General features: G+C 56.3%; 2 protein-coding genes across 3 annotated transcripts; both read left to right on the plus strand.

Moving 5' to 3' along the window:
* Positions 1-2401: 2401 nt before the first annotated feature.
* KNCN (kinocilin) lies at positions 2402-5359 on the plus strand (the record flags this gene model as incomplete). Of its 2 annotated transcripts, none has more annotated exons than XM_082658183.1 (4): positions 2402-2552; positions 3639-3707; positions 4372-4473; positions 5280-5359. In XM_082658183.1, 4 exons carry the CDS (start codon positions 2402-2404, stop codon positions 5357-5359), a joined length of 402 nt encoding a protein of 133 aa, XP_082514309.1. The 2 variants fall into 2 exon arrangements, with proteins under 2 accessions (XP_082514309.1, XP_082514310.1); XM_082658184.1 differs by having other exon boundaries at positions 4399-4473.
* A 12896-nt stretch (positions 5360-18255) lies between these two features.
* Positions 18256-18789, plus strand: TMEM275 (transmembrane protein 275; the record flags this gene model as incomplete). Its single annotated transcript, XM_082676324.1, has 1 exon — positions 18256-18789. One exon carries the CDS (start codon positions 18256-18258, stop codon positions 18787-18789), a length of 534 nt encoding a protein of 177 aa, XP_082532450.1.
* Positions 18790-23228: the final 4439 nt, after the last annotated feature.

Raw genomic sequence — 23228 nt, forward strand, 5'->3', positions numbered from 1 at the left:
TGAGCAAAGTGAGTCCCACAGTGCAAGGTTCCCACCTCGGAGGTGTGGCCGGGGAGCCTCTGTCTTGCTGATGGTATGGGAGCGTCGCCCTCAGACTGACACCAGGAGAGGAGCCGGCACAGGCCCTGCCCGGCCAGAGTTATGCAAACACTTAATAGGGGCGGGGGGGGGGGCATTGTGGAGGGTGTTCAGGTTCCCAAAGCTTCATGTCTCAGGAACACGTTTTCATGGACAACTATTTTGATGGCTCCTTCTAAAACTAGTCAGTGGGGGATAAATTGTGTGACAGAGACATGGGTTGTCATTTGATGCCTAATTAGAGGAATAATCAGACCTCATCCTGGCGAGAGGCACAGGGGATGTTGGCAGCAGCAGCTGTGGCTGGGATGCCCACCTCCAGGGCCTTCCTTGTATGGGGGCCGGGAACATGGCCCTGGGGCCCATCGGTGCTCTGCGGTCACCCCTCCTCTCTTCAAACCTTTGAGTTCACACGTGTCCCCGCCCAGGCCTCACTCCAGCTTCCTGACAGGGCCTTCCCTCAGTTGAAGCTCAGTCAGATGACCCTGGCCTTCCCAGGCCCCTACCCCCACCCAGGAAAGCCTCCTGTTAGAGACAGAAGTTCCATGGTGCCCGTGGCCCTCCTCTCTGCCGACCTGAGGTGGTCGTACAGGTCCAAGCCCTCCCCGAGCTCTGTCCTTGTGTCCAGAAGCCCAGCCCGGGTGCCCACTGGCCACTCAGTGGTGCTCACGCCCTGAACCTGCCCTCAGGGGCTCACCGTCTACAGAGGAGACAGGTGGCAGGCATTTCAGTGTGGGGATGCAGCCACTCAGGAGCCCTCAGGAATGGCTCTGCAGGGTCCTGCAGGATGAGGGTTCTCCAGATGGCAGAGGCCAGGTACACACTAGCAGAAGGGCCGCAGAGGAGGGGGGGGCCGGGGGCAGGAGGAGCTGTGGAGGCAGGTGGAGGCCAGAGGCCTTGGGCCTGGCTGCATCGGATGGCAGACATGGAGCGGAGAGACAGGAGATCCAAAGAGAGGCCAGTGGGGCTGGTGATGGGACCCTGGGAACTGTGCTGTTTCATTAACGGCCAGAGAATGCAATTAGCGATGAGGGCTGGCACTGGGGTGCGGGGCCGGGCTGGGCTGGGTTACCGCTGCCCGGCCTTGACTTGGTGGCTTCTGCAAGTAGGTCAGACAGGCTGGGCAGAGCTCAGCCCAGAGGTCAGGAGGCGCCAGCCTTGTCCCCGTCTCCTGACCCCGACTGCTGACACCCAGCCCCTGCCAGTTCCTCTTCCCAACCCTAGCCCCCTAGCTTGCATGTGTTTCCTCCCACCCCTGCACCCACCACTGTTCTTCCCTGTCAGCCCCCCCACCCAGGATCCCAGGGCAGATGGAAGGGCTCACCTTCTCAGCCCACTGGCAACTGAAAGGAAGCCTACCTGAGGAGGAGAGGGTCGCCTGAGATCGTCCTCATACTAGGACCTCTCAGCCCTGCCTGGGGGCCCAGAGGTTGATGGGAGGGGGGAGGGGGGAGAGGCGGGGTTAGCGAGGGGACTTGGCAGGACCCTCTCCCCCTCCTCCTCCTGTCCCCGTCGCTGTTCCTGTCTCCTGAGCCTCGTCCAGGTCTCCTTCCATGCCTCTGTCTCTGAGTCCCCAAGCAGAGGCCCCCAGGTGTACCTCCAACCAAAGGGACAGCAGAGTGGGTCCTGAGCATGTGGCCAAGGAGTCTCCTCACGTCTCTGGCTGCCGAGCCGCACGTGAAGCCGCCCGCTCATCCTGCCCCGTCCAGGACCAACAGTGGAACCTGGGCTGACTGCCCTAGTGGGCCTGTGGGCAGCAGCTCACATTGCAACCTCATAAATAACTCAGCACCTCCTGCCGCCTGCATCTCTGAGGAAGCCACGTCCTCTGGACCAGCCCCGCCTCCCACCTCCATTGCTTTAAACTTTAATAGGCTGAGGCTCAGTGGCAGCTGAGCAGGCTCCAGGGAGCTGGGGCAGGAGGTCCTGGGCAGGGGAGGTCCTGGGCAGGGGAGCTCGGGCTGAGCTCTCCCGAGAGGAGGCTGACAGGGGAGGAGTCCGTGGGGCAGTCCCAGCTCTCCAGAACTCTGACAACCAAGGCAGGATGTGAGCAGGCAGAAGTTCCGAGAGTGGCTTCCAGCTTCAGGGGTCTTTAGGGGAGGAAGAGTAAGCTGGGGCGACCTGGGAGAGATCCTAGCTAAGACTATTGTCGGATAGGGTTGCAGATAAAGCCAAGGGTTACCATCCCAGAATCTTACTGCCCAGAAACTCCCTCCCTAAAGGTGGAACTCCAGCAAGGAGACATCCAAGAGGACTGAGACCTCCAGGGCTCTTCAGGGGAAAAGGCTCCGCTGGCTGGAGACTGTGCCCCGGGTGGGCCTGCATGGACATCCCCATCAGCAGCAGAGACTTCCGCTGCCTGCAGCTGGCCTGCGTGGCCCTCGGCCTGGTGGCCGGCAGCATCATCATTGGTGTCTCCGTGTCCAAAGCTGCAGCTGCCGTGGGTGGAATCTTTATTGGTGCCGCTGCTGTGGGTGAGCAGGTGCTGGGCTCGGAGAGGGAGCCGGGGCCATGGTCAGGTGAATGAGAAATGGAGGGAAGAGCTCGGTCATCAGGAATTTCGTTGGGGAGGATGGAAGCAAGAGGTGTGAGCAAGGCAGCCATGGTGGGGGGGCGGGTACGGGGAGGGAGAGGGAGATTGGGGTGAGATTCCCGCAGCGCACTGCAGGGGTCAGCAGGTGTGGAGGAGGCGCTGGCGACCACTCCTCTTGGGCTACTCCAGCTCCGGCTCCCAGTCCCAAGCCCTGGGCTCTTGGGTTAGTGTTGGGACTCATAAGCCTGCTGGGGCTGAGTTGATGGGGGGCAGGTGGAAGAGAACAGAGTTCTCTGTGGGACCCTCCTTGAGCCAGGACAGGATCTAGCTCAGAGAGAAGGCTTCCTTTTCTTTCCCCAAATGTCGCAGCAGCAGATCTGTCTGTCCAGGCATCTATCCGTCTATCTGGGCCAGTCCCACTCACCTCCCCACAGTGGTGTTGGGTACCATCCCTCGCCCCACTCCGCCGCCCTGGGCCATAAGCAGAAGCAGAAGCACGAGGCTGGTGGGCTCTGGGCATCTGGACCTGTGAACTCAGGCCAAGGGCCACAGACCCTTGGGAGTGGGCAGAGCAGGACCCGCTCTTCTGCTACCCCCTCCCCAGGTCTGGGTGAAAAGGAGCACACTGAGGAGCACCCCCAGTCCTGCCCTGGGGGCCCTAGGGGAGGGTGGGACATCAGAGAGTTGGGGAGTGTCAATGGGCCCATTTCCAGCCAGCTGGGAAGGAAGAAAGCCAACCTGCTCATCACCTGGGCGGTGTGGAGCCAGGAGCCTGGGCCTTCACAGCCTGTAGCCCCTTCCGCAGAAGGCACTGCTCCCCAACCCCTCCTGGGGCCGGGTATTGGGGAACCCCTCACGCACACACTCACAGGCTGCATTTACACACCCACAGTCCCAACCCTGCCACTGGGGTTCCTCCCATGCTCACCCATAATCCACCCCCAGGCTCACAGCCCACAGCTTCATGCAGCTCAGACTAAACAGGCTCCCTCCCCATCACGGAACCCCTCTGTGTCTCTCTTCTCAGGGCTCCTCATCTTGGCCTACCCCTTCCTGAAGGCTCGGTTCAACCTGGACCGCATCCTGCCTACGATAGGTGAGTCCTCTCCCCGGCCCCCAGCAGAGGACCGGGTGAGACGCTTTGTTTTTAAGTCTGTGCCCCACTCTGCAGTGGAGCCGAGCCCACGTGTGTCGCTGGTACTGGCTGTGTGTGAGACCTTAGGACCCTTGTACAGCTCCCCTCCTCTTCTCAGCTCCCCACAAATGCGCTCCCATCTCCATCAATCCTGTGGGGCTATGTATCCCTGGGTCTCCCCGGGACCTCCACCTCCTTAAAAATCTGCCACCTTGGGCTTCCCTGGTGGCACAGTGGTTGAGAGTCCGCCTGCCGATGCAGGGGACACGGGTTCGTGCCCCAGTCCAGGAAGATTCCGCATGCCGTGGAGCGGCTGGGTCCGTGAGCCATGGCCGCTGAGCCTGCGCGTCCAGAGCCTGTGCTCCGCAATGGGAGAGGCCACAACAGTGAGAGGCCCATGTACCGCAAAAAAATAATAGTAATAAAATAAAATAAAAATCTGCCACCTTCTCCTTCCAGGGCCCATTTCTTCCACCTTCACTCCTCTCCCCAGATCAGCTCAGATCACGTGGGAGACGTAAAGGGATGTAGTGGAGCAAAGACAGCAGCAGGGATGGAGAGTAGATAACAGGAAGCCCTTCCCTTCCCAAAGCTGGACTTGATTTGAGAATGGCTTGGTAACCAGGGGGCTTGGGGTGGTCTCATCCTATAGGGAGCCTAAGAATCCACCCCCAGTCAGGGCCAGACCACGGGGAAGGAAGATCCAGCGCCAATGGTAATAAAGAAGGTAAGTTCTAGAAATCCCAGAGGCCATCTGCCATCTTCCCCCTCTGGGTGCACAGCTCTGTGGGGCCCCAGAGAAACCTTGAGGGAAGTGCAGAGGGGACTTCTCCGATCACAGGGAGGCAGCAGCGTTGGGTATTTCTTCCATGAGCTTAGTCAGAACCCTTCTTGCTCCCAGCTGAGCTCAGCTGCTCTGGTCCCCAGGGTTTCTCTGTCAGGCCCAGCATGACACCGCACTGCCCCCTTCCCTGCCCTAGGCCCCATGCCCGCTTATTTTCTCACTCTCCTCTTCCACTGTGGAATCCAGCTCTCAGAGCGGGTACCTGAAACTGGGCATCTCCCTCCTCCCTCATCCCCACACACTGGAGGATGCCAGAGCAAGAGTTTCTCAAAGATGCCTCCATCCTGTGTCTGCTGCCAGTGGAAGTGCCTATTCCAGACACCCTGCCCAGCACTTTCCATGTGTTAATTGGTTTCATTCTCAGAACAGGCAGGTGCTATAATTATGTTAATTTGTTTCATTCTCAGAACAGGCAGGTGCTATAATTAGCCCCACTTTATATATGGGGCAACTGAGGCACAGGGCGATTACGTGAGGCAGCCGGGAAGTGGTGCAGCCAGAAACCAGGCCTTCAGCCCCGAGTCCTGCCTCTAACACCCACACCATGCTGCTGTCCTCCAAAAGGGCCATTCTGACCATCCACGCCTCCCTCCCTCCCCATTCTAGCCCGCTCTGACCCCAGGTCCCTCTGGGTGGCTCTGACCCGGGACCTGTCTACTCAGCAAGCCCTGTCCTGGTCTCTCCCGCAGGAGCCCGCAGCAGCCTGTCCACCGTGAGCAGAACCCTGGAGAAGATGAAGCCAGGGGGAAGGGGGGCTGGGGAGGGCTGAGTCAGGGACTGACGGGCTGCCCCCTGCCCTGCCCTCTCTTCCCACCCGCTACCCCAATCTCAGAGCCTGCCCGGGTCCAAATCAGAGATGAACCAGGTCCTGGAGATGCCAGACCTGCTTTCACCAAGGCCATTGGAAATGGATTCCCTGTAGTGGGGTGGGGCCTGGACCACGGTGTCTCTGGTTTCAGGCTCTTGACCTGGATTTTCTCTCTGAACTGCAGCTTGGCTTTCTTCCCTTTTTGATCTACTGTCTGGATCCTCTGGAATTTGGGGCCCAGTGATACCCCAGTCTCTTGCTCCAGCCTGGCCAGGGAAGTGAACCGCAGGCTCACAGGAACCACACCGGGTCTGGGCCTGGCCCTGGGCCTCAGGAGCTCACTGGCTGCATAGAGGGCCTGGACCAGACTCCCCTGAATATCAAAAGCTCCAGGCAGCTCCTCAGGAACGGGCCCTGAGCAGCAGTGAACCAGACAGCGGCATAGCCTAGAAAAACAAAATGGTCGCTGCCTTGACAGGAGCCCAAGTGACGCACGGGCCTGGAGGCTTCCAGGAGGAGGTGTCTCCTGAGCTGAGCCCTGTGCTGAGACTCTTGGGGTTTGACTCCACTATTTAAGGCTTTTCATGATCTGACTGCAAACAAGACCTCCAGCCTTCCTTTTCTCCCCACCCTCTCACTGCTCCTGAACCATCAAAACACGTTCCAGCTCCCAAGCCTTGGCCTGTGTTCTCCTGGATGCCCCCCACTCTGCTCCTCTCTGCCTATCAGATCCCCCATCCTTAAAGGCCTCCTTCCAAGTGTCCCCTTAACCACAATGCCCTCCTCATCCTCTTCCACCAGCCTCTGTCTCCCTCTTTCGACACCCTCCAGGCAGGTTGAAGTCTTCTTTTTCACAAAACAGTTACTAATCCTGTCTAAACCTACTGTCTATTGCCCTTTTCCAGTTACCATCATGGTGCACAGTAAGTGCTCAATAAATGTTAAATGGCTTAAATTTAGTGGAAAAACAATTCCCTAGGCTTTCCCGGGAGAGCCACTTCAAGGCTCCACATGTGTACAGGGTTTGGAGCCAGGCTGTACAGGAAACATTGCTCCTCCCTCCACGCCACTCCTCATACACCTGCGACCTCAGGGGGAAGCAGACCTCTGTGGAGACATCTTCTCCATGTGGCCTCTGTCCTCGTTGGTGAGCAAAAGACAAGCTAGGAAGAGTCTCATTCTTCAAGAATCAGTGCAGATGACACCTCTTCTTGGAAGCCTCCCCTGACTTCTCTGTGCTCCCACAGCCCCAGGGCTCCCCTCCATCACAGCCCCCAGCACTCTGAGTGGCCTCTGTCTATTTCCCCCTCACGAGAGTGGGGGCGCTGAGGGCCAGGCACATGGAAGGTACCCAGTGGATGTTGGAAAACCACACCAAAAGCAGGAGAGAGCACCCTATTGTACAGATGGGAAAGCTGAGGCCCTGCAGGAAAAGGAATCATCAAGTCCCATGGTGAGAGATTGTCCCAAACCTCGCATCCAGGCCTCTTCTCTCTCCCCACCCACGGCTCTACCCTCTGCTGCCCCCTGCACAGGCCCCAGGGACCAACTCCCTGACCACAGTGGGACAGACCTCCGTGGATAGAACAAATTTCACAAATGCTGCTGGGCTGGGGAGACCTTTGTTCCTCCAGCCCGAGGGAAGTCAGTGTCCCCCTCCTTGCATTTCCCTCCCGCCTGCTCCCTCTCCCTTCTCCTTTTCCTCAACATCATCGTCATCAACAATAACTCGGGCCTGGTTTCCTTGATCAGTAAGGAAATGCTTCCTCTGGTCCATCTTCATCCTCACCAGCAGCACCCCAAAGAGATGCCTAGAGGTGGATGGGGTGGAAGTGGGGAAGGTGGTGCCTGAGCTGTAGGGATTGTGGTCCCCCCCTTACCCACCATCAACCCTTCCCAGCCATGATCTCCCCCAGGCAGGGCTATGGTATCCCAGATGCCTGGCAGCGCCAGGCACAGAGCAGCGTTGGGCATCAGAGCGGATTAAATTAGGAAATGAACACGTGAAAAGGCAAGAGCTATGTCCTTTGCGGAAGAACTGGGTGGGGCTCCAAGGACCCTTGAAACTCTGGGAGTTCTCAAGGCCTGGGCCTGTTTCCTCTCTTTCCCCTGCCATGGGCTTCCTGAGAACTCCCTTCCCCCAGTCCAGGTGAGTGTCCAGATACGTCCTCCCCAACTGCATCTCTACCCCTGACCCCCACCCAACCCCTTCACCTGGTCCCAGTAGTGGCCCTGTGGAGACACGTGACTTCTCCCCATCCATGCTTTGGAAGAAGCTGAGGTTGGTCCAAGCAGGCAGGGGTGGTGCAGTGGGTAGTGTTAGGGGAAAGCGTCCTCTCCCCTCCGAGCAGGTCCGGAACCCTCCATTCAGTGGGGGGGGTGTGGGGGTGGGGGGGATGGGGGGACAGGGACAGGTTATACGACAGCGGTCTGTTCAATAAATGAAATCAGTTCTATCCAATAGCCCTGTTCTGACCTCAACTGTGGATGTGACTAGCCAGCCTTGGGCTGGGTGCTGACACTATACCAAAGGTGGGGAGTCCAGGCAGCCCCCTGGAAGTCACATTCCCACTGGGCCAACCTGGAGGACTGACCAGGCTGGTCCTGGAGTCTAGGGATAAGACTCAGTACTGGTTCAGCAACCCCCCTCCCACCTCCAGGGCCTGGGCAAGAGACTGTGAGGCCTCGAGCCTCAGTTTCTTCATCTGCAGGTGGAAGATGAGTGGTCCCTCCCAGGCCACTGTCAGGATGAAGGTTGCCTGGCGCGTGGTTCACATCAGGGCGGATTTATGAATGGATGAGTGAATGAATGAAGAGGGGGTTGGAGATGCTCCTCCAGCTGAACTCCCCCAGGTCCTGGAAAATCAGCACCTCAGACTCCCACCCAGTCCTCGCCAACACAGTCCAGCCTGGAGGCAGGCCAAGCGCTCCCTCCCCGCTCCCACCCCCCGAAGAAACCCTTACAAATCCCACCAAATCTCACCAGGAGCTGTATAAGGGGCTCGTGGCCACACCTCTTTCTAGGATGCAGGATTTGTGGAGGGTGATTGGAGAAGGGTTGCTGAAAACAAGCCCCATCCCCGGAAAAATCTTCCTGCTCTCACCGCTCCATCCCCCTCCCATCTGCCCCCCAAGCCCCACCCCCGCCCAGGGTTGGGAATCCGCCAGAAACTGAAGACAGAGCCAGTGAGACCTACACCCCTCGCTCTAGAGTGAACGGCAATGTGTCCATCACGGACTCAGGAAGTCCAGACTGGAGAGTGTGTGGGCGGCCGGGAGTTCATTGCCAGGCGCTTGAAAAGCGTTAAAACCTAGAGGCGGGGAGGGGAGAAGGGCGGTGCGGAGCCGGAGCCAAAGAGAAGAGGAGACTTGGTGGGAACGCTGATCCGTGGGGGGTCAAAGGGAGCCGAGGGGCCGCAAGGAAGCTGAGATGGGCGCTCTGAACGGCACAGCCCACAGCCAGGGCCCTCCCGGCACCTCCGGGTCCCCGGGAGCTGCTCCCTGGAGCCCCTCTGCCCTCACGCCCCCGGCCACCCGCTAAGCCGGGGATCTGCAAGCCGCCAGCCGGGTGAGTGAGGGGGGCCGGCCGCCGCTCCCCCCAGCACCCCCCTCCAAGTTGGCACCCCCCTGGCTGCCCTCCTCTCTAGGGATCCTTCCTCCCCTGGGGGTTCCTGGGGGCAGGACCAGCAGAGAAGTGTCCACTGGACCGGCTCAGGCAAGTGCAAGCTACGGGCGTTGGGGGAGGCTGGAGGGAGGGCAAGGGGATGAAAGGAGAAGGGAGACGATGGGGAGGGTAGCTTTAGGATTGGAGGAGATACTCCATATCCACCCTAAACCCCCAGGGGAACTGAGTAGTGCCCAGACAAGAGGTCAAGCACCTGTAGCCTTGAGCACAGTTCTCTGAAAAGAGATGAGAACGACAGAGAGGGAAACAGGAGAAGGGGGACACACAGCATGGAGAGGCTGCCCTGGGCCCCTCTGCTTTACCCTGAGCCCTCCCCCGTCTTTAACTCAGTAAGAATCTGCCCTAGAATCCACCTCCAGTCCCCACCCAGCTGTCCACCACACCCTCCCAAGACCCAAAGTGAGGAGGGAATAGGGAGAAGTGGGCACAGAGCGACTTCAAAACCAAGAGACAGATAAAGGCAGGCCGCAGTGGCCCCTCTGACCTTAACCATTTGTCTAACCAATATTTCCTGGGCACCTGGGGAGACCCAGACACTCCAGTGGGGATGTGGCAGCTAACAAGGTGGATATAATCCTGGTCCTCAAGGTAGATCAGTGGGGGATACAGACCTGGACACAGCAGTTCCCCATCACCGAGGCAAAGGAAGGCTTCCTGAAGGAAGCGACGTCCCAGCTGCGCTCTGATGGTTGAGCTGGAGTTAGCCACGTGAACGTAGAGGCAACAGGAGCAGCGTAGCCACCCGACCACACCTGGCGAGTTCGGCTCCGCTCCAGCAAAATCTAGAGGGCTGCCTGGAGGGAGCTGGGGCTGGGAGAGCCCAGGAGGGGTTTCAGCAGGGAGCGAAGGGGGAGGAGAGTGGAATGGGGTAGCAGTGAGTCTAGAGAGGAAGGGATGGGTTCTAGAGCCCTGGAGGGAAGAATCTGCAGGGCTGGTGACAGACTAGATTGGAAATGTGGTGGGGAGAGCCTGAGGGAGGAGGAGGTGCAAGGATGAAGCCAGGTTTCCGGCTGGGAGTCTGGGCTTTGTGGGAGAAGATGAAGTTTAATGGGCTTGTTTCTAAGAGGAAGAGAATGTTCCCAGGAGGGAGGGTTCAGGGGTCCAAAGCTGTGGAGAGGTCAAGTTAGCTAAGGACTGAACCGTCCTCACTGAATTCAGCACCGAGGAGGTGACTGGCGGCCTTGGAGCAAGCGCCTTCGGAGCGCGGTGGCACAGAAGCGCGACGGGAGTGGACTGACCTTTGAGAAGGAGGTACAGTAGGGAGCGCAGACAGTGCTCTCAGGATGCAGGCAGGTGTGGGGGAGGTGGGGGCTTTGTTTGGTTTCAAGCAGGAGAGGCTCGAGTGCCTCCAGGAGGTGCAGGCGCGGTGAGAAGGGCTGAGCACTGACTAGGAAGGGGGACGTTCCCCGGGATCCTTGAGGGCCTGAGTCACGCCAGAGACAGGGATGCACGAGGGCCCTGCTGCCCAGCTGGTGATTTTCTTTTCACCTACAAAGCTTAGCAGTTTGGGCACAAACGTGGAGGAGACAGAAAGCTGGACTGATGCAGGGTCGAGGCATCACTGGGCAGCTTTGGCAGAAGGACAAAGGAACAAGTTGCAAGACAAGGTAAACTGCAAGAGGGTAAGTGAAGTAAGGCAGTGGGGGTTCTCGGGTGGAAGCAGACAGAAGCAGAGGTGAGAGGCTCACGGAGACAATGTAGAGAGAGTTCCAGGATTGCATTAGGTCAGAGCACTGTTACAGCAAGAGGCTGCGGAGTCGTGGCGAAGAGCACAGATTTAAAAGACACACAGCCTCGGCCAGAATCCCAGCTCTGCCACATATTATCACCACGTCTGTGACCCTGGGCAGGTGATTCAACCTCTCTGAGCCTCTTTGTCCCCATCCCAAGCTGGAGATGGCAATAGCATCTATCTATATGGTTGTCATAGGGCTTAAGTGAGTTAATAATATAAAGGGCTTAAAACAGTGTTTGGCACATAGTAGGTGCTGTGCAGGTGTTTCTATAGTGGTCGCCATGGGGTTTAGTCAAGAGTAGGATGGCTGGGTTTCTCAGAGGTGGAAGGATTCAGGGTGATGACAGGGGTGGTGAGGTCCTTGGGGTGACGAGGGGGAGCATAGTTGGGGTGGAACGGAGGAACTGGGCGTTGGAAATGAGGAGCCAAGGAGCTAAGAGGGTGCAGGGTGGGGCGGCCGTGCAAAGGATGCTGACGTCCCTCAGGGCACTTGGGCTGGAGGAGAAAGAGCGCCTCCCAAAGCCTTGGAAGGAGGTGGGCAGTTCCACTGCTGCCAATCTGCAGTCCACCTCCACGCTCCCAGGCAGAGAAGTCTCCAGAGGTCCCTCTGCTGGGCAACAGCTTCTTGCTACCACATAGGCAGGCAACTGAGAGGGTCTTTGTGTCTGGCTATGTGTTTGCAACTCTCAGTGTGTAATGCATCTGTGTGTGTGTTTCTGGATATGTCTGGCCACTGAGTGTACACGTGTGATGTGTGTGTGTGTGCGCGCGCGCGCTCTCGCATGTCTATTGCGCGCGCGCATGCTCTCGCATGTCTATTGCGAGACATGCAATAGACATGCGACATTCTCTTGTTTCCAGCCTGGAGAATCTGGGTGAGCCTCGTGTGAGTGTGTGTGTGTGTGTGTGTGTGTGTGTGTGTGTGTGTGTGTGTGCGCGCGCGCGCTCTCGCATGTCTATTGCCTGGGCAGAAGTAGGGGAGCCGTGGGATTGGCTAGGGTGGGGGTGGTGGCAGCTTTGGGGGCTCCCAGGAGGCAGAATTCAGTTGGCAGAAGCTGAGAGCTTCCAGGGTAGTGAACAAGCTGGCACTGAGTAATGGTGATCTAGGAGGTTCCCTGAGGATGGGGGTGGAATGGAGGGTGGTGGATGGGGAGGCCAGGGGAGAGGGCTGGCCCAGAATTTCTGGGACTGAAGGGGAAAAGAGGGGCCAAAGCTAAGGAAAACAGAGGGGTTCACAGTGAGGGGAAAGAGCTCAGACTGAGCAAATGAGGGACTCAATCTCACATGGAAGACAGGGGGCTGGGACCAGTGCCTGATGCTTGGACCGAAGCCCCAGCCCCCTTGCCCAGAGGCTCCTGGGTCCTTGCAGCAGGAACCTGGGACCAGAAGGCCTGGAAACTGCCCCTGGTCAAATAACTGCTCTAGAACAACACAGACATCCAAGATTCAGAGACTGGGTGGGTCAGGCTGACCTGAGGGGCTTCAGACAGAGACCCCCTCTCTAGGAGCTCTGCATCCACCTATGGAGGACCATTCTCCCTGGGCCCCAAGCTTGTTGATGATTGGCTGGATAGTAATAATCAATTACTAATTTTTAAAATAAATATCTCTATACCTTCCGTAAGCAGAAATTCTGGTGTAGCAGAAACAACATGGCTTTCAATCTGACAGAACTGGGTTCAAATCCCAGCTTTACCTATCACAACTGAGTAAACCAGGGAATGTTCTTCACCTCTCCCAGCCTCAGGTTCTCACTGTGAACTGGGTTCAGGATGGCAACAGCCCACGGGGTCATAGTAAAGATTAAATGTGTGAGTGCAGGGAAAGTGCTTAGCACAGAGTTGCTGTTCAACGTGAGTGCCCATCTCCCCAAAATCAGAGCTACCCCCCACCCCACCCCCACCCTGAACAGCAGAGCATCAGGTTACTTCTGCAGGCCAGGGTGAAGGGAATGATTTAATCCCAGCCCAAAGCAAAGAACAGCCATATTACAGGTAAGTGCACAGTTTTTTGAGATCTTTTGCTATATTGGCAGTAATTTCTGATTGGTTTCCATGTCCACCTTCACAAACCACCAGCAGCAGGAGGACAGATTCAGAGACAATAATCTGGTTAAACCTTTCCCTTTACATTCAGCAGCTGAGGCCCAGAGAGGGGCCCTGGCCCTCCCAAGTTGCCCAACCAGACCAGAGTCAAGAACCCTGGTTATCTGAGGCCCAGCCCCTTAGTGTCTGCCTCTGCCCCTAACTGCTTATGGCCTGGACTCCCAAATAGAGTCCACAAGGCCTCCCAGGCCAAGGCAGGGCAGGGGGGACTCTGGCTGCCTGACCAGGGTCATGCGCAGCTGAATGGCAATGGTCAGAGCCCTGGCTTTGTGGGAAAAGGCCAGGTTCTGGTCTGGCTTGGCCACAGACTCCCTCCATGAACTTCCTCACTCCTAGCCTCAGTGTCCCCCCTCTGCAGATGAAGGAATTGAACGAGATGATCTTTACAGGTTCAGCAGCTTGGGGTGCTCACTAAAGAGAAGGTTCCAATTCTAAAACTCAAGATTCAGAGCAATGACCTTCCCTCCTGCTCAGGCAATGGGGTTGAAGACTGGCCTTGGGATGAGGTAGAAAGGGTTTGAAGGGATATTTGAAGGGATAGCAATAGCACCAACTCGGAGGGTCCTGCTTCTGAAATTAAATACTCCATCCTAGAAGTGACGAATGTCACAATCCATTGGCCAGAACTAGTCACACAGCCCCACCTAATCACAAATTGGCCAGAAAGTGCAATCATAACATGTGTTCAGAAGACGGGAGTACCAGAAAGATTTAGTGAACAGCATCAATGACACCCAGAGCACTCGCTACAAAACAGTATCCACCAGCCCCAGCTGGAGGGCCACAGTGCACCAGATGGAAATGGTGCTGCGGACTGAATTAATTGCAATAGCTGAACGACCTCAACACCTCACCCCTGCGTGCTCCAGGTCCCAATCAACCAGGATGGAGGCAACTTCAGGAATCAGCCCTTAGCCTGTTCTCTGCCTGGGGTGGAGACTCTGGGAGCAGTCTGTCTTCCAGAGTCAGTTCTGCCTCCCAGGAGCAGGTAAGGATCACTTGTTGGCAGTTAGCCGCTGGAAGCTCAGCCCTTGGGCAGGTATTTGCTTTAGTTGAACTGAGTGTGGTAAGCCAAGGAAGGAGCAAAGTGAGTTTACCTTCCTTAAGAGACACACAGAACACACCCTGTCCTCCTCTGCTGTTGATATTTGAGCAGCATAAGTACTGATTACAGGAGCTTATCCACAGAAGCCTCTGCCCTGTGCTTCTGTCATTCAACAAGCACTTAGCAAACCTAGCGCTATACTGGGTTGAGAACTCAGCCTTTGGTGTCAAGACACCAGTTGTCAAATCCTGGCACCACCACTGCCACTCAATGGTCTTGGGAAACTTGAATCTTTCTGTGCCTCAATATCCTCATATACAAAATGGGGATATGACAATAATACTTAATCTCATGCTATGAAAATTAAATTAGATGTTATTGCAAAGTGCTCAACATAACACAACTAACCTGGTTAGCAATCTGAAAGTGCTAATTTCAGATTCTCATATAGACTTGTTTATGGCTAAGAAAGACTAGCTTGTATCAGACCAACTCACTCACTGAGGGTAACTAAAAAGGCTGGATTAAACATTTAAGAAATCTGTTTAAAGGCATGGGAGAGCTACCAAGGCAGTAAGGACCTGAGGGGGCAAGATCTTGGAAAGAAGAGAAATAATATTTTATTTCACTCTTTCCCTTAAGGCATTTTCCAGTTTGTAGGGGGCAGTGGCCATGGATTTAGGAAGTCAAAATTGGAATTTAGGGCTTAAAAAGTGGAAAGGCCCTGTTAAACACCTGCAGCTTTTAGTTGGGGGCCCCAAAAGGCTATCCTCTGCAAGTACTGGTTAACCAGATATAGACCAGACCCAGGAAGACTGAAACACAGCTCCCAGTCAGTGCAGTCCCAGATTGGGCCTGTCCCTTCTTCAGCTGCATGTCAGAAGCAAAAGTAAATCTTCTCTAAAGGAAGATAACATCATCCAGGACCTCAAGCTATGTCTACAATGTTGGGCGTTTAAAAAAAAGTGATCTGGCATTACAGGAGATAAGACTTAATGACCCCAAACCAAAAGCAATAAAACAGACAATAAAAACAAGAGATCCAGATGTTGGAGTTTTCAGACATGGACTTCAAAGAGTTTAATATGTTCAAGAAAATACAGAAGAGGGAGTTTTTCAGAAGAAAACTGAAATCTATGAAAAAGAATCAAGTGGCAATACTAGAACTGAAAAGTTATAACAACTGAAATTAAGAACTGAATAGATGGATTTTACAGCAGAGAAGACACAGGTGAAGAGAGGATTAGTGAACTGGATGACAGATTGGTAGAAAAATAGCCAGAGAGAACCAGGTCGGGGTGGGGGGGGGAGGGCTAGAAAATACAGAATAGAGTATAAGAGATGTGTGGGACAATGTCAAATGGTTGAACATGTATGCAATTAGGTTTCCAGAAGGAGAGAAGAGAGAGAATAGAGGGAAAGATAATGGCTGAAAATTTTCCAAAAGAGGCAAAAATCAAGCCACAGATTGTAGAAGCATCAGGAAGCCCACAAAGGATAAATACAAAGAAAATCTCACCTTGGCACATCATAGTAAAACTGCCAAAACCCAAAGATAAAGGGTCTTCTCTATAAGGAAAAAGAAAGGAGAGCCTTGGATCCTCCAGCCACCTAGGCCTCCCCCCGCCACCCCCCGACCCTTGTCCAGTGTCAGCTTTCAGGAGTCTGCTGTGAGATAAGGTGAAAGGCCACACACTATCCCTTCCATCAGGGTCTCCCTCCATCAGCCTCAGACAGAGCCTTCCCCATAGGAAGGACAATGTCAGATAATGATGAGGTACAGAAGGGGTGAAATTTGGGAATCTCACAGCACCTCCTGAGGGCAGCAGGAAGAAAGTGTTGGGATTTATCTCCACATCAACACCAAGGGGATCAAACCCTTCTCTTTAAAATGAAGCACGATTGCATACGTTGTGAACTAGACCATGTGTTCTCTGATTCTGGTCTTCCTTTCAGTCCATCCACTAGACCCAGATCAACTTCCCTCTCTGAGCCTCCATTTCCTCAGTTGTAAGATGTGGCTGTTAATAAGTATCAAGCAGGTGTATCATTTGGTGATGTCATGCATGTGAAGCTGCTTTAAAAATTGTACCCCTTCAGCGGTTGCTATTGCTGCCTGGCAGAACCGACAGCTGCAGATCAAAGATGGTTCGCAGGGCTTCCCTGGGGGCACAGTGGTTGAGAGGCCACCTGCCGATGCAGGGGACACGGGTTCGTGCCCCGGTCCGGGAAGATCCCACATGCCGCGGAGCGGCTGGGCCCGTGAGCCATGGCCGCTGAGCCTGCGCGTCCGGAGCCTGTGCTCCGCAACGGGAGAGGCCGCAACAGTGAGAGGCCCGCGTACCGCAAAAAAACAACAACAACAACAAAAAAAGATGGTTCATGCAAATATGGCGCTTCCTGAGGAATCTGTGGTCGGTAGATGCCCTCAAGGGTCAACACATGCTTTCTTCACCAGGATTTTGGGATTTCTGAATTCCTGCCAGCTTACTGTGTCAGCCAGGAGCTTCTCGCTGGAGTTGCAGGACAGCTGTCACCTCCCCTGGTGCCACCTCCCACTGTGATGCCCGGGGAGGAAGCCCTGGAGTCCTCACATTGGGCAGGCCCGGAGGTGGCCTCCAGACCTTCTGACCTGCTTGGGCCAAGCTGATTCCTACCTGTGTCCAGAGTGACAACCTGAGCTGCCCCTCCCCAGCACTAGTCCTCGTTTTCACACACCCCATCATCAAATTCTCTCCAACTCCTCTGTGTACAGGCTTTGGACTCGGGAAGGATAATTCAGGGCCCGTCCCTGAGGCACTTCCATCTGAGGGACAGACTAACTGTTCTGTTTCCAAACTTGACATGACTGACCCCCCCAGATCTGAGACCTTAGAGCCCCTTCTTTATCAGCCACCACTACGACATGAGTAACATGGAAATCTCACTATGTCCTGCACTGTTCTAAGCACTTGATTTAGCTTACAGCATTTAGTTATCACCACACCCTATCAGGTAGGTTCTCTTATTAGCCCCACATTACAGGTGTTAACACTGAAGCATAGAGAGTTAGGCCACTTGTCCAGGTCATGCTCCGTTACTCATCCAGCATGCTCCGTGCCAACCAGTAGTCCCATCTAATTACTCCCCTCCCACCCCAACTCAGAGCCCTTTTCCGACACTTTTTCACAATTCTAACACAGCTCCATGGCTATGATCTCATCCTTCGAGGGCCTTAATACCTGTGATTTCATGTTATAGAGCAGAATTCTCAAATAGAAGTCTTAAACTCCCCAGACTCTGATGACATTACCCTTGCTTCTGTACACATTCCCAGAATTATAGAATCCAGTGATAGATCCCACAACCAGATACAATGAGAAAATCCTAGAAAGGGATCCTAGTACCCAGTGATTGGGCTTTTGAGTCCAGGTTCAACACTAGACTCCTGGGGGATGCGATGGGGGTAGGAGTGGAATCTAATAGAATGCCCAGTCTGGGAAGGACCCGGGGCCTTGGGTCTGCTCCAGCCCAACCCATGTAGGGACTGTCTCTTCTCACTGACCATCTAAAACTTCAAGAGCTCCTCACTCTCATGTGGTCATTCACTCCAGGGCCTCATCTGATATTCGGGAAAGTTAATGTCATTGCTATGCCTATCAGAACCTGGGGTGGTGGCCCCCAGGCCAGGCAGCAGGTCATGAGGTCCCGGTCCCGGATACTGGGTAAATCGCTAGATCTCTCAGCACTTCAGTTTCCTCTTGTGGACGAGCTGGGGCTAGACCAGATGATTTCTAGGGCCTCTAACACTCAAGGGAGGAAGCTAAGTCCCAAGAGCTGCCACCTGGCCTCTGATTAGAACTACTGATCATGATTATCACGGTGCTGAGGACTTTCCACCTATTTACTCACTTAATTAGCCCAAGAAGGCTTTCTGGAGGAGAGGAGGTGGAGGACTGGTGTCTGTCTGGAGGACATAAGGAAGTGGGGAGGGAGGGAAGATGGCAAGATTAGCCACGAGGAACTCCAGGGACCTGGTGGGATAAGGGAGTCCTCCCATGGGGGGTGAGCTGTTGCTTCCCAAAGGCAGAGGCAGAGACAGGGGCTGGCCAAGATGGCATGGCCTCTGCACTCCCAGGCACTGAACATAGCCACAGAACGGAGAGTGGGGTTGGAAGCCCAGATGCCCAGCTGACCTCTCCCTTGATCTGTGCCCACAGGACTACTGTGAGCTGAGCCCCTGACATGTGGGCTGGCCGGGGCCGGCGGCAGGAGGGAGCTGGATGAGTGCCCGGAGTCCCCAGGCCGATGCCGCCCCCGGAGAAGAGCCAGGGCCCCCCGGCCCGGGCGCCCGCGGGCCGCGCTCAAGGCCGGCTGCCCGGCCCGCCGTCCCCGGCGCTGTTCTGCGCCTGCGGCCTGTGCGTGCTGCTGGCGGGCGTGAACGTGACGCTGGTGGGCGCCTTCGCTTCCTTCGTCCCGGGGCACAACGCGCCGCTCATCTTGGGGCCGGCGCTGCTCGTGCTGGCGCTCGGCTTCTTCGCGGCCTGCTGCGTGTGTAGCCGCCGCCGCGGGCCCGCGCCCCGTTCGCGCTCGACGGCGGCCGCGGGTCCCTGCCAGGGCGGGGGCGGCGGGCGGGTGGCGCTGGAGATGGAGAGCAGCGAGCGCACGGCGCAGGACACCACGGCCGTGCAGCTCAGCCCCGCCGCCTCGGCCGCGTCGTCCGGCCGCTCAAGCCCCAGCCCCGGCCCCTTCACCCTGGATGCCCCCGCGCCCGCAGCCCTCTACGCGCCGCGCGCCGATGGGGTCCGGCTCGACCTGCCCCGGGAGGGCGTCGCCCCCTAGCCTCCCGGGTCCCCGGCCCTGACTCCCCTGTCCCGGTTCCCTCCCATCAGTGCCATTAGGAAAAAAGAGAGGGAGGAGGAGAGACAAGAAAAAGAAAACTTTCATACGGGTCCGGTGCTGGGCACAGGTGGCCTCCTCTGTCCCATCTCTGGAACTTCCGGGAGAGGGAGGGGGGAGTGTGAGGATGGTGTCCAGGCACGGCCCTCAAAGGGTGGGGTCTGCTGGGCCCTAGTTTACCTCACTCCCCAGACGTCCGGAAACCGGGCTGCTGGTCCTTCCCTTCCTGGGCACTGTGAGCAGAGCCACTCTGAGGGGCTCTCAGCAAGGCCCGCGCCCCCAGGGGGTGGGTGGAAGAGGGGGAGAAAGGATGGGTTCAGCCTGGGCTGTCTCCTGTCCCCGCCTGCTGAGAAAGGCTGCCCGACCCCCTTCTGTCCCTCCCCGCCCTCCTTGTCTCTACCCCAACATGACCTTTTGGGATTAATGGGGGCAGGATCTGATTTGAGCCAGATCATCCCTAAGATAGAGCTGTGTTGAGCACACTCCACCCCTTCTGCCCGACTAGAGCAGGGGGAGCTGAGCTGGGGGCCGACAGGGAGGAGTGGTGAGGGGGCTCCTCCCACCCTGAAGGTCTCGGTGTGCACCGCACTGTGTATTCCCGCTGTACCTCCCTCGCTCCTTAATAAATCACCTTTGGAGTCGTCCTCTGCCCTTGTGCAGCGCAGGAGGGAGGAGCTGACTGCGGGGCCTCTGACCCAGCACCCTGGAGTCTTCGGTCCCCCCACCCTGCGGCGGAGTGCTTCATCATCCCAGCACCAGCCCCCCTTGGAGACCTGGAAGGGAGCCCCAGGGAGAGGAGTGTGTGACTGTGAACAAAAGACTGAGACTGTGGGTGCCTGTGAACATCTGTGGAAACAGGGTGTCGGATAGGGGGCTGGATGAGTATATGAGTGTGACTGTGGGTGAGACAGCCCGGCTACGTTATGAGATGGGGAGTGTGGGAGTATCTTGGGTGACACTGTCTGACATCACACCTGTGTGGGAGCGTGTGTGTGTGTTGGTGGTTGAGGGCTCGGTCACCCAGCAGGGATGGTGAGGCAAGAAGGGCTCCCCAGGTCTCGCAAAGCCTACACCTTTCTCCTGGCCTGGCTGCGCTTGCAGTCTGGGCTCAGCCTGTCCTCTGTCCAGGTGGGTGAGAGAAATGCAGGTAGAGAATCCAGGTAGAGAAATGCAGGCTGCCCTGCAAGGAGAAACAAGGGGACTGGGGGCTGGAGGAAAGACACTGCAACCCTGGGCCAGCCCCTCCTCTCACTTCAGGGACCCAGGCAAGCAGTGCCCAGGGATGGTGGCACGCGCTGGCCCACCACCCCTGGCTGGCCATGACTCCCTGTCCAGCTGCCCTTGGCTTCATCAGCCTCCCTTCCTCTTTCCAGGCTGGGTTCTGCTGCTCTTCTGCCCTGGCACAGGCACTTTCCACCAGCCCTGGGGCTCTTCCTCCCTTCCTCTGACCCTCTCTCTGCCTCTTCCTCTCCTGCTGTCTCCCTCCCACTGACCTGAAGAAGGGAGACTCCCTCTCAGTGGGCGCTGAGCAGGTCATCTCTATTAATTAGCAAGGGTCGATGGTCCTAACCTTTGAAGCATCTAGCCCCTGGAGCTGATGACCTCTTCTCAGAGCACTTCCCCACCCCCACCTGCATTCGTGTGTGTGTGTGTGTGTGTGTGTGTGTGTGTGTGTGTGTGTGTGTGTAAGGAAGGCCACCTCTCCAGGCTCCAGGCCTGTCTCTTCTGGTCCACTGGCAGCCTCGGACGCCACCTGCTGCCTTGGAAGAGTAGGAGGTGAGAGGGGCCACTGCTGATGCCGCCTTGGGGTGTGGACCACCCTTCTCCCACCACCTTCTTAAGAAGAGGCACCCCAGATTCTAGCCCAGGAATGCCAGGCCCAGCCCAAACCCCTCCCCCTCCTGCTGGCAGAGGCCTGGAGTTGTACCATCAGGGTTTCTTCCTCTTCTACAGGAAGACTTTCCAGATCCTATCTTGGAGCCTGGCTGCTGGGGAGGAGAGTGAGCATGTGCTAGGGTTCAAGGCAGTGGGCCACAGATCGATGGTGTGAGTGAATAGAATGGGATCAAGGTGGCAGCAGAGGGCGGGTTGTGGGGCATGGCTCCTTGGAGTCTCCCTTGCATTGTCACCGCCAGCTGAAGGTCATCTTTTGTCCCGTCTGTGCCTCCTCTCCCTCCCCAGGCACACCAGGAGATATGCTCTATACCCCAGGACCCACTTTCCAATCCACCAGCCCTAGTAAAGCCCCCCAGTATCCCTCCAGGCCTGCCACACCCGGGGACTCCTCCCCTCATATCCCTTCAGGCCCCCCTAGGGCAATGCATCCCCCGTGGAGCCAGCGAGGCCCAAGGGCAGCCGCAGTCTCCACGCACAAGGAGGCTGGAGGATTGCCCTGTCTCCGCACGTCTGCAGTCCCCTCCCCGGCAGGCTCCAGGCCCTGAGGGCAGAGAGGGGCTCCAGGGCGCCACCGGGTGGGGAGCAGGTTTCTGTGGAAGGAGAGGAGGTGATTCTGAAGGCACAGAGGCAGGAAGCTCCCTGACCTTGAGGAATCTGAGCAGGGACTGCCACCTCCCGCTGGGACACTGCGGAGGGGTCCTGGGATGAAGGCTGAACCCTCCCACTCCCACTCCTGGCCCTGAGAGTCAGAACTGAGGCACCAGGGTATGTCCTCAGAGGTCCAGGGGCTGCACGCAGTCCTATGTGGAGGACACATAGCTGGTCCTTCTGAAAGGAGGGGTGCCGCCTGGGGCCTGGGGGAGCTCAGGGGTGGCACAGTGAGGCCACCTCCCAGAGGGCCAAGACAAGGGAGCCCACCAAGGGCCACTAAGGACCACATTCGGAGCCTTGAACTCAGATCCTCTCCCTCTCTTCCCACTAGAAGAAATGAGGGTGGCCACTTAGGACCATTTTTTACTAATTAATTCAACAAATAATTCCTGAGCCCTACTATGAACCCATAGCTTGGTGAACAAGCTCTGGAGGAGCTTACGTTCTACTTGGGGGAGAATTAAAGCATTAAATAAGTAAGCAAACAAGACAAAAAATCCTAGCTGGTTGATAGTGCTGTGCAGAAAATCACAATAGGGAGGTGTGACAGAGGGACTTCGATGGCTGGAGAGGTCTTCTCTGAGAGGTGACATTTAAGCTGAGCTCTGACTGACAAGAGTTAGCCACGCATGGGTCTAGAGCAAGAGCATTTCATGCTCAGGAAAATGGCCAGTGCAACCCTAAGGTGAGAATGAACTTGGCTTCCATGTGTCAGACCAAGAAAGAAGGGCTGTAGAGACAAGGGTGGGAGATGAAGTTGGAGAAGGGGGGAGCGGGCGTCGTGCTCAGCTCCTGTAAAGCTTAGTAAGCGGGGTGAGGAGCTGGGGTTTTATTTTCCGTGAGATGGGAGCCACTGGCGGGTTTTAAGCAGGGAAGTGACATGATCTGATTTATGATTGCACAGCTCGCTCTGCCTGCTATGTGGAAAATAGATGTTGAGGGACACAAGGGAAAAGAGGGGCCAGGTTGGGAGGTCGTTGCAGTGGGAAACGCTGGGAGTCAGGACCGGAGCGGTGGCTGTGAGCTGGGCCGATTCGACACCCATTTTTGAGGTCTCCCTGTCAGGGGAGTTTAAGGGAGTGAAAGAGAGGAATCTTGAAGGAAGTTCTAGAATTTTGGTTTGAGCAGCTGGGCATATGGTGGAGGAAAAGCAAGGGCTGTTGTCATATGAAAGGTCTGTAAACCCAGTGGAGCTGTCCTGTAGGAGCTGGAGCCGCAGGCCCGAGTTCCAGATGGAGAGCCCTGGGGAGGCAGATGCAGAAGCCACTGACCTGTGGGTGGTGGTGAAGCCACGAGTCCAGATGAGGCGTATGAGGAGAGATGAAGACCAGGAACCAGAACCTAGAGTAGTCCAACCTCTGACTCTTAGAGGAAAGAAGGGACTTGAAGTTGCCCAGTTCTGAATCTCACCTAAACTTCTGCTGATGCCAGTGCCTTTCTGATGAGGTCTGTGCACTAGGAGTCGGGGATCAGGGAGAAGTGAGTAGAATGTGAGCTCGAAGAGGTTGGGACTTCTGGCTTATTCACAGCTGTGCACTCAGTGCCTACCTGGCACAAGGTAGGTGCCCCATAAATATTTGTCGAACGACTGAATGAGTAAAGAGTGTGAATGTTATCACACAGCTAAGGTTCTGGGCCTCCGGAAACAGGGATTTATCAAGATGCCTGATTCTGGACAGGAAGGGAGAAAAGCTCCTTATGCGTGTGGGAGTTCTCCTGGCCAATTCCTGTTTTCTGCTTTGTGTGTGTGGGGGGGGTGACACAGGAATACAGATCTGGCTAGATGAGCATTAATGGATGTACCTGAGGGCCAGGCTCCCCTGCATAGGAGACGG

Source organism: Grampus griseus (assembly GCF_964374135.1).
Source record: "Grampus griseus genome assembly, chromosome: 1".
In the NCBI taxonomy this organism is placed as follows: Eukaryota; Metazoa; Chordata; class Mammalia; order Artiodactyla; family Delphinidae; genus Grampus; species Grampus griseus.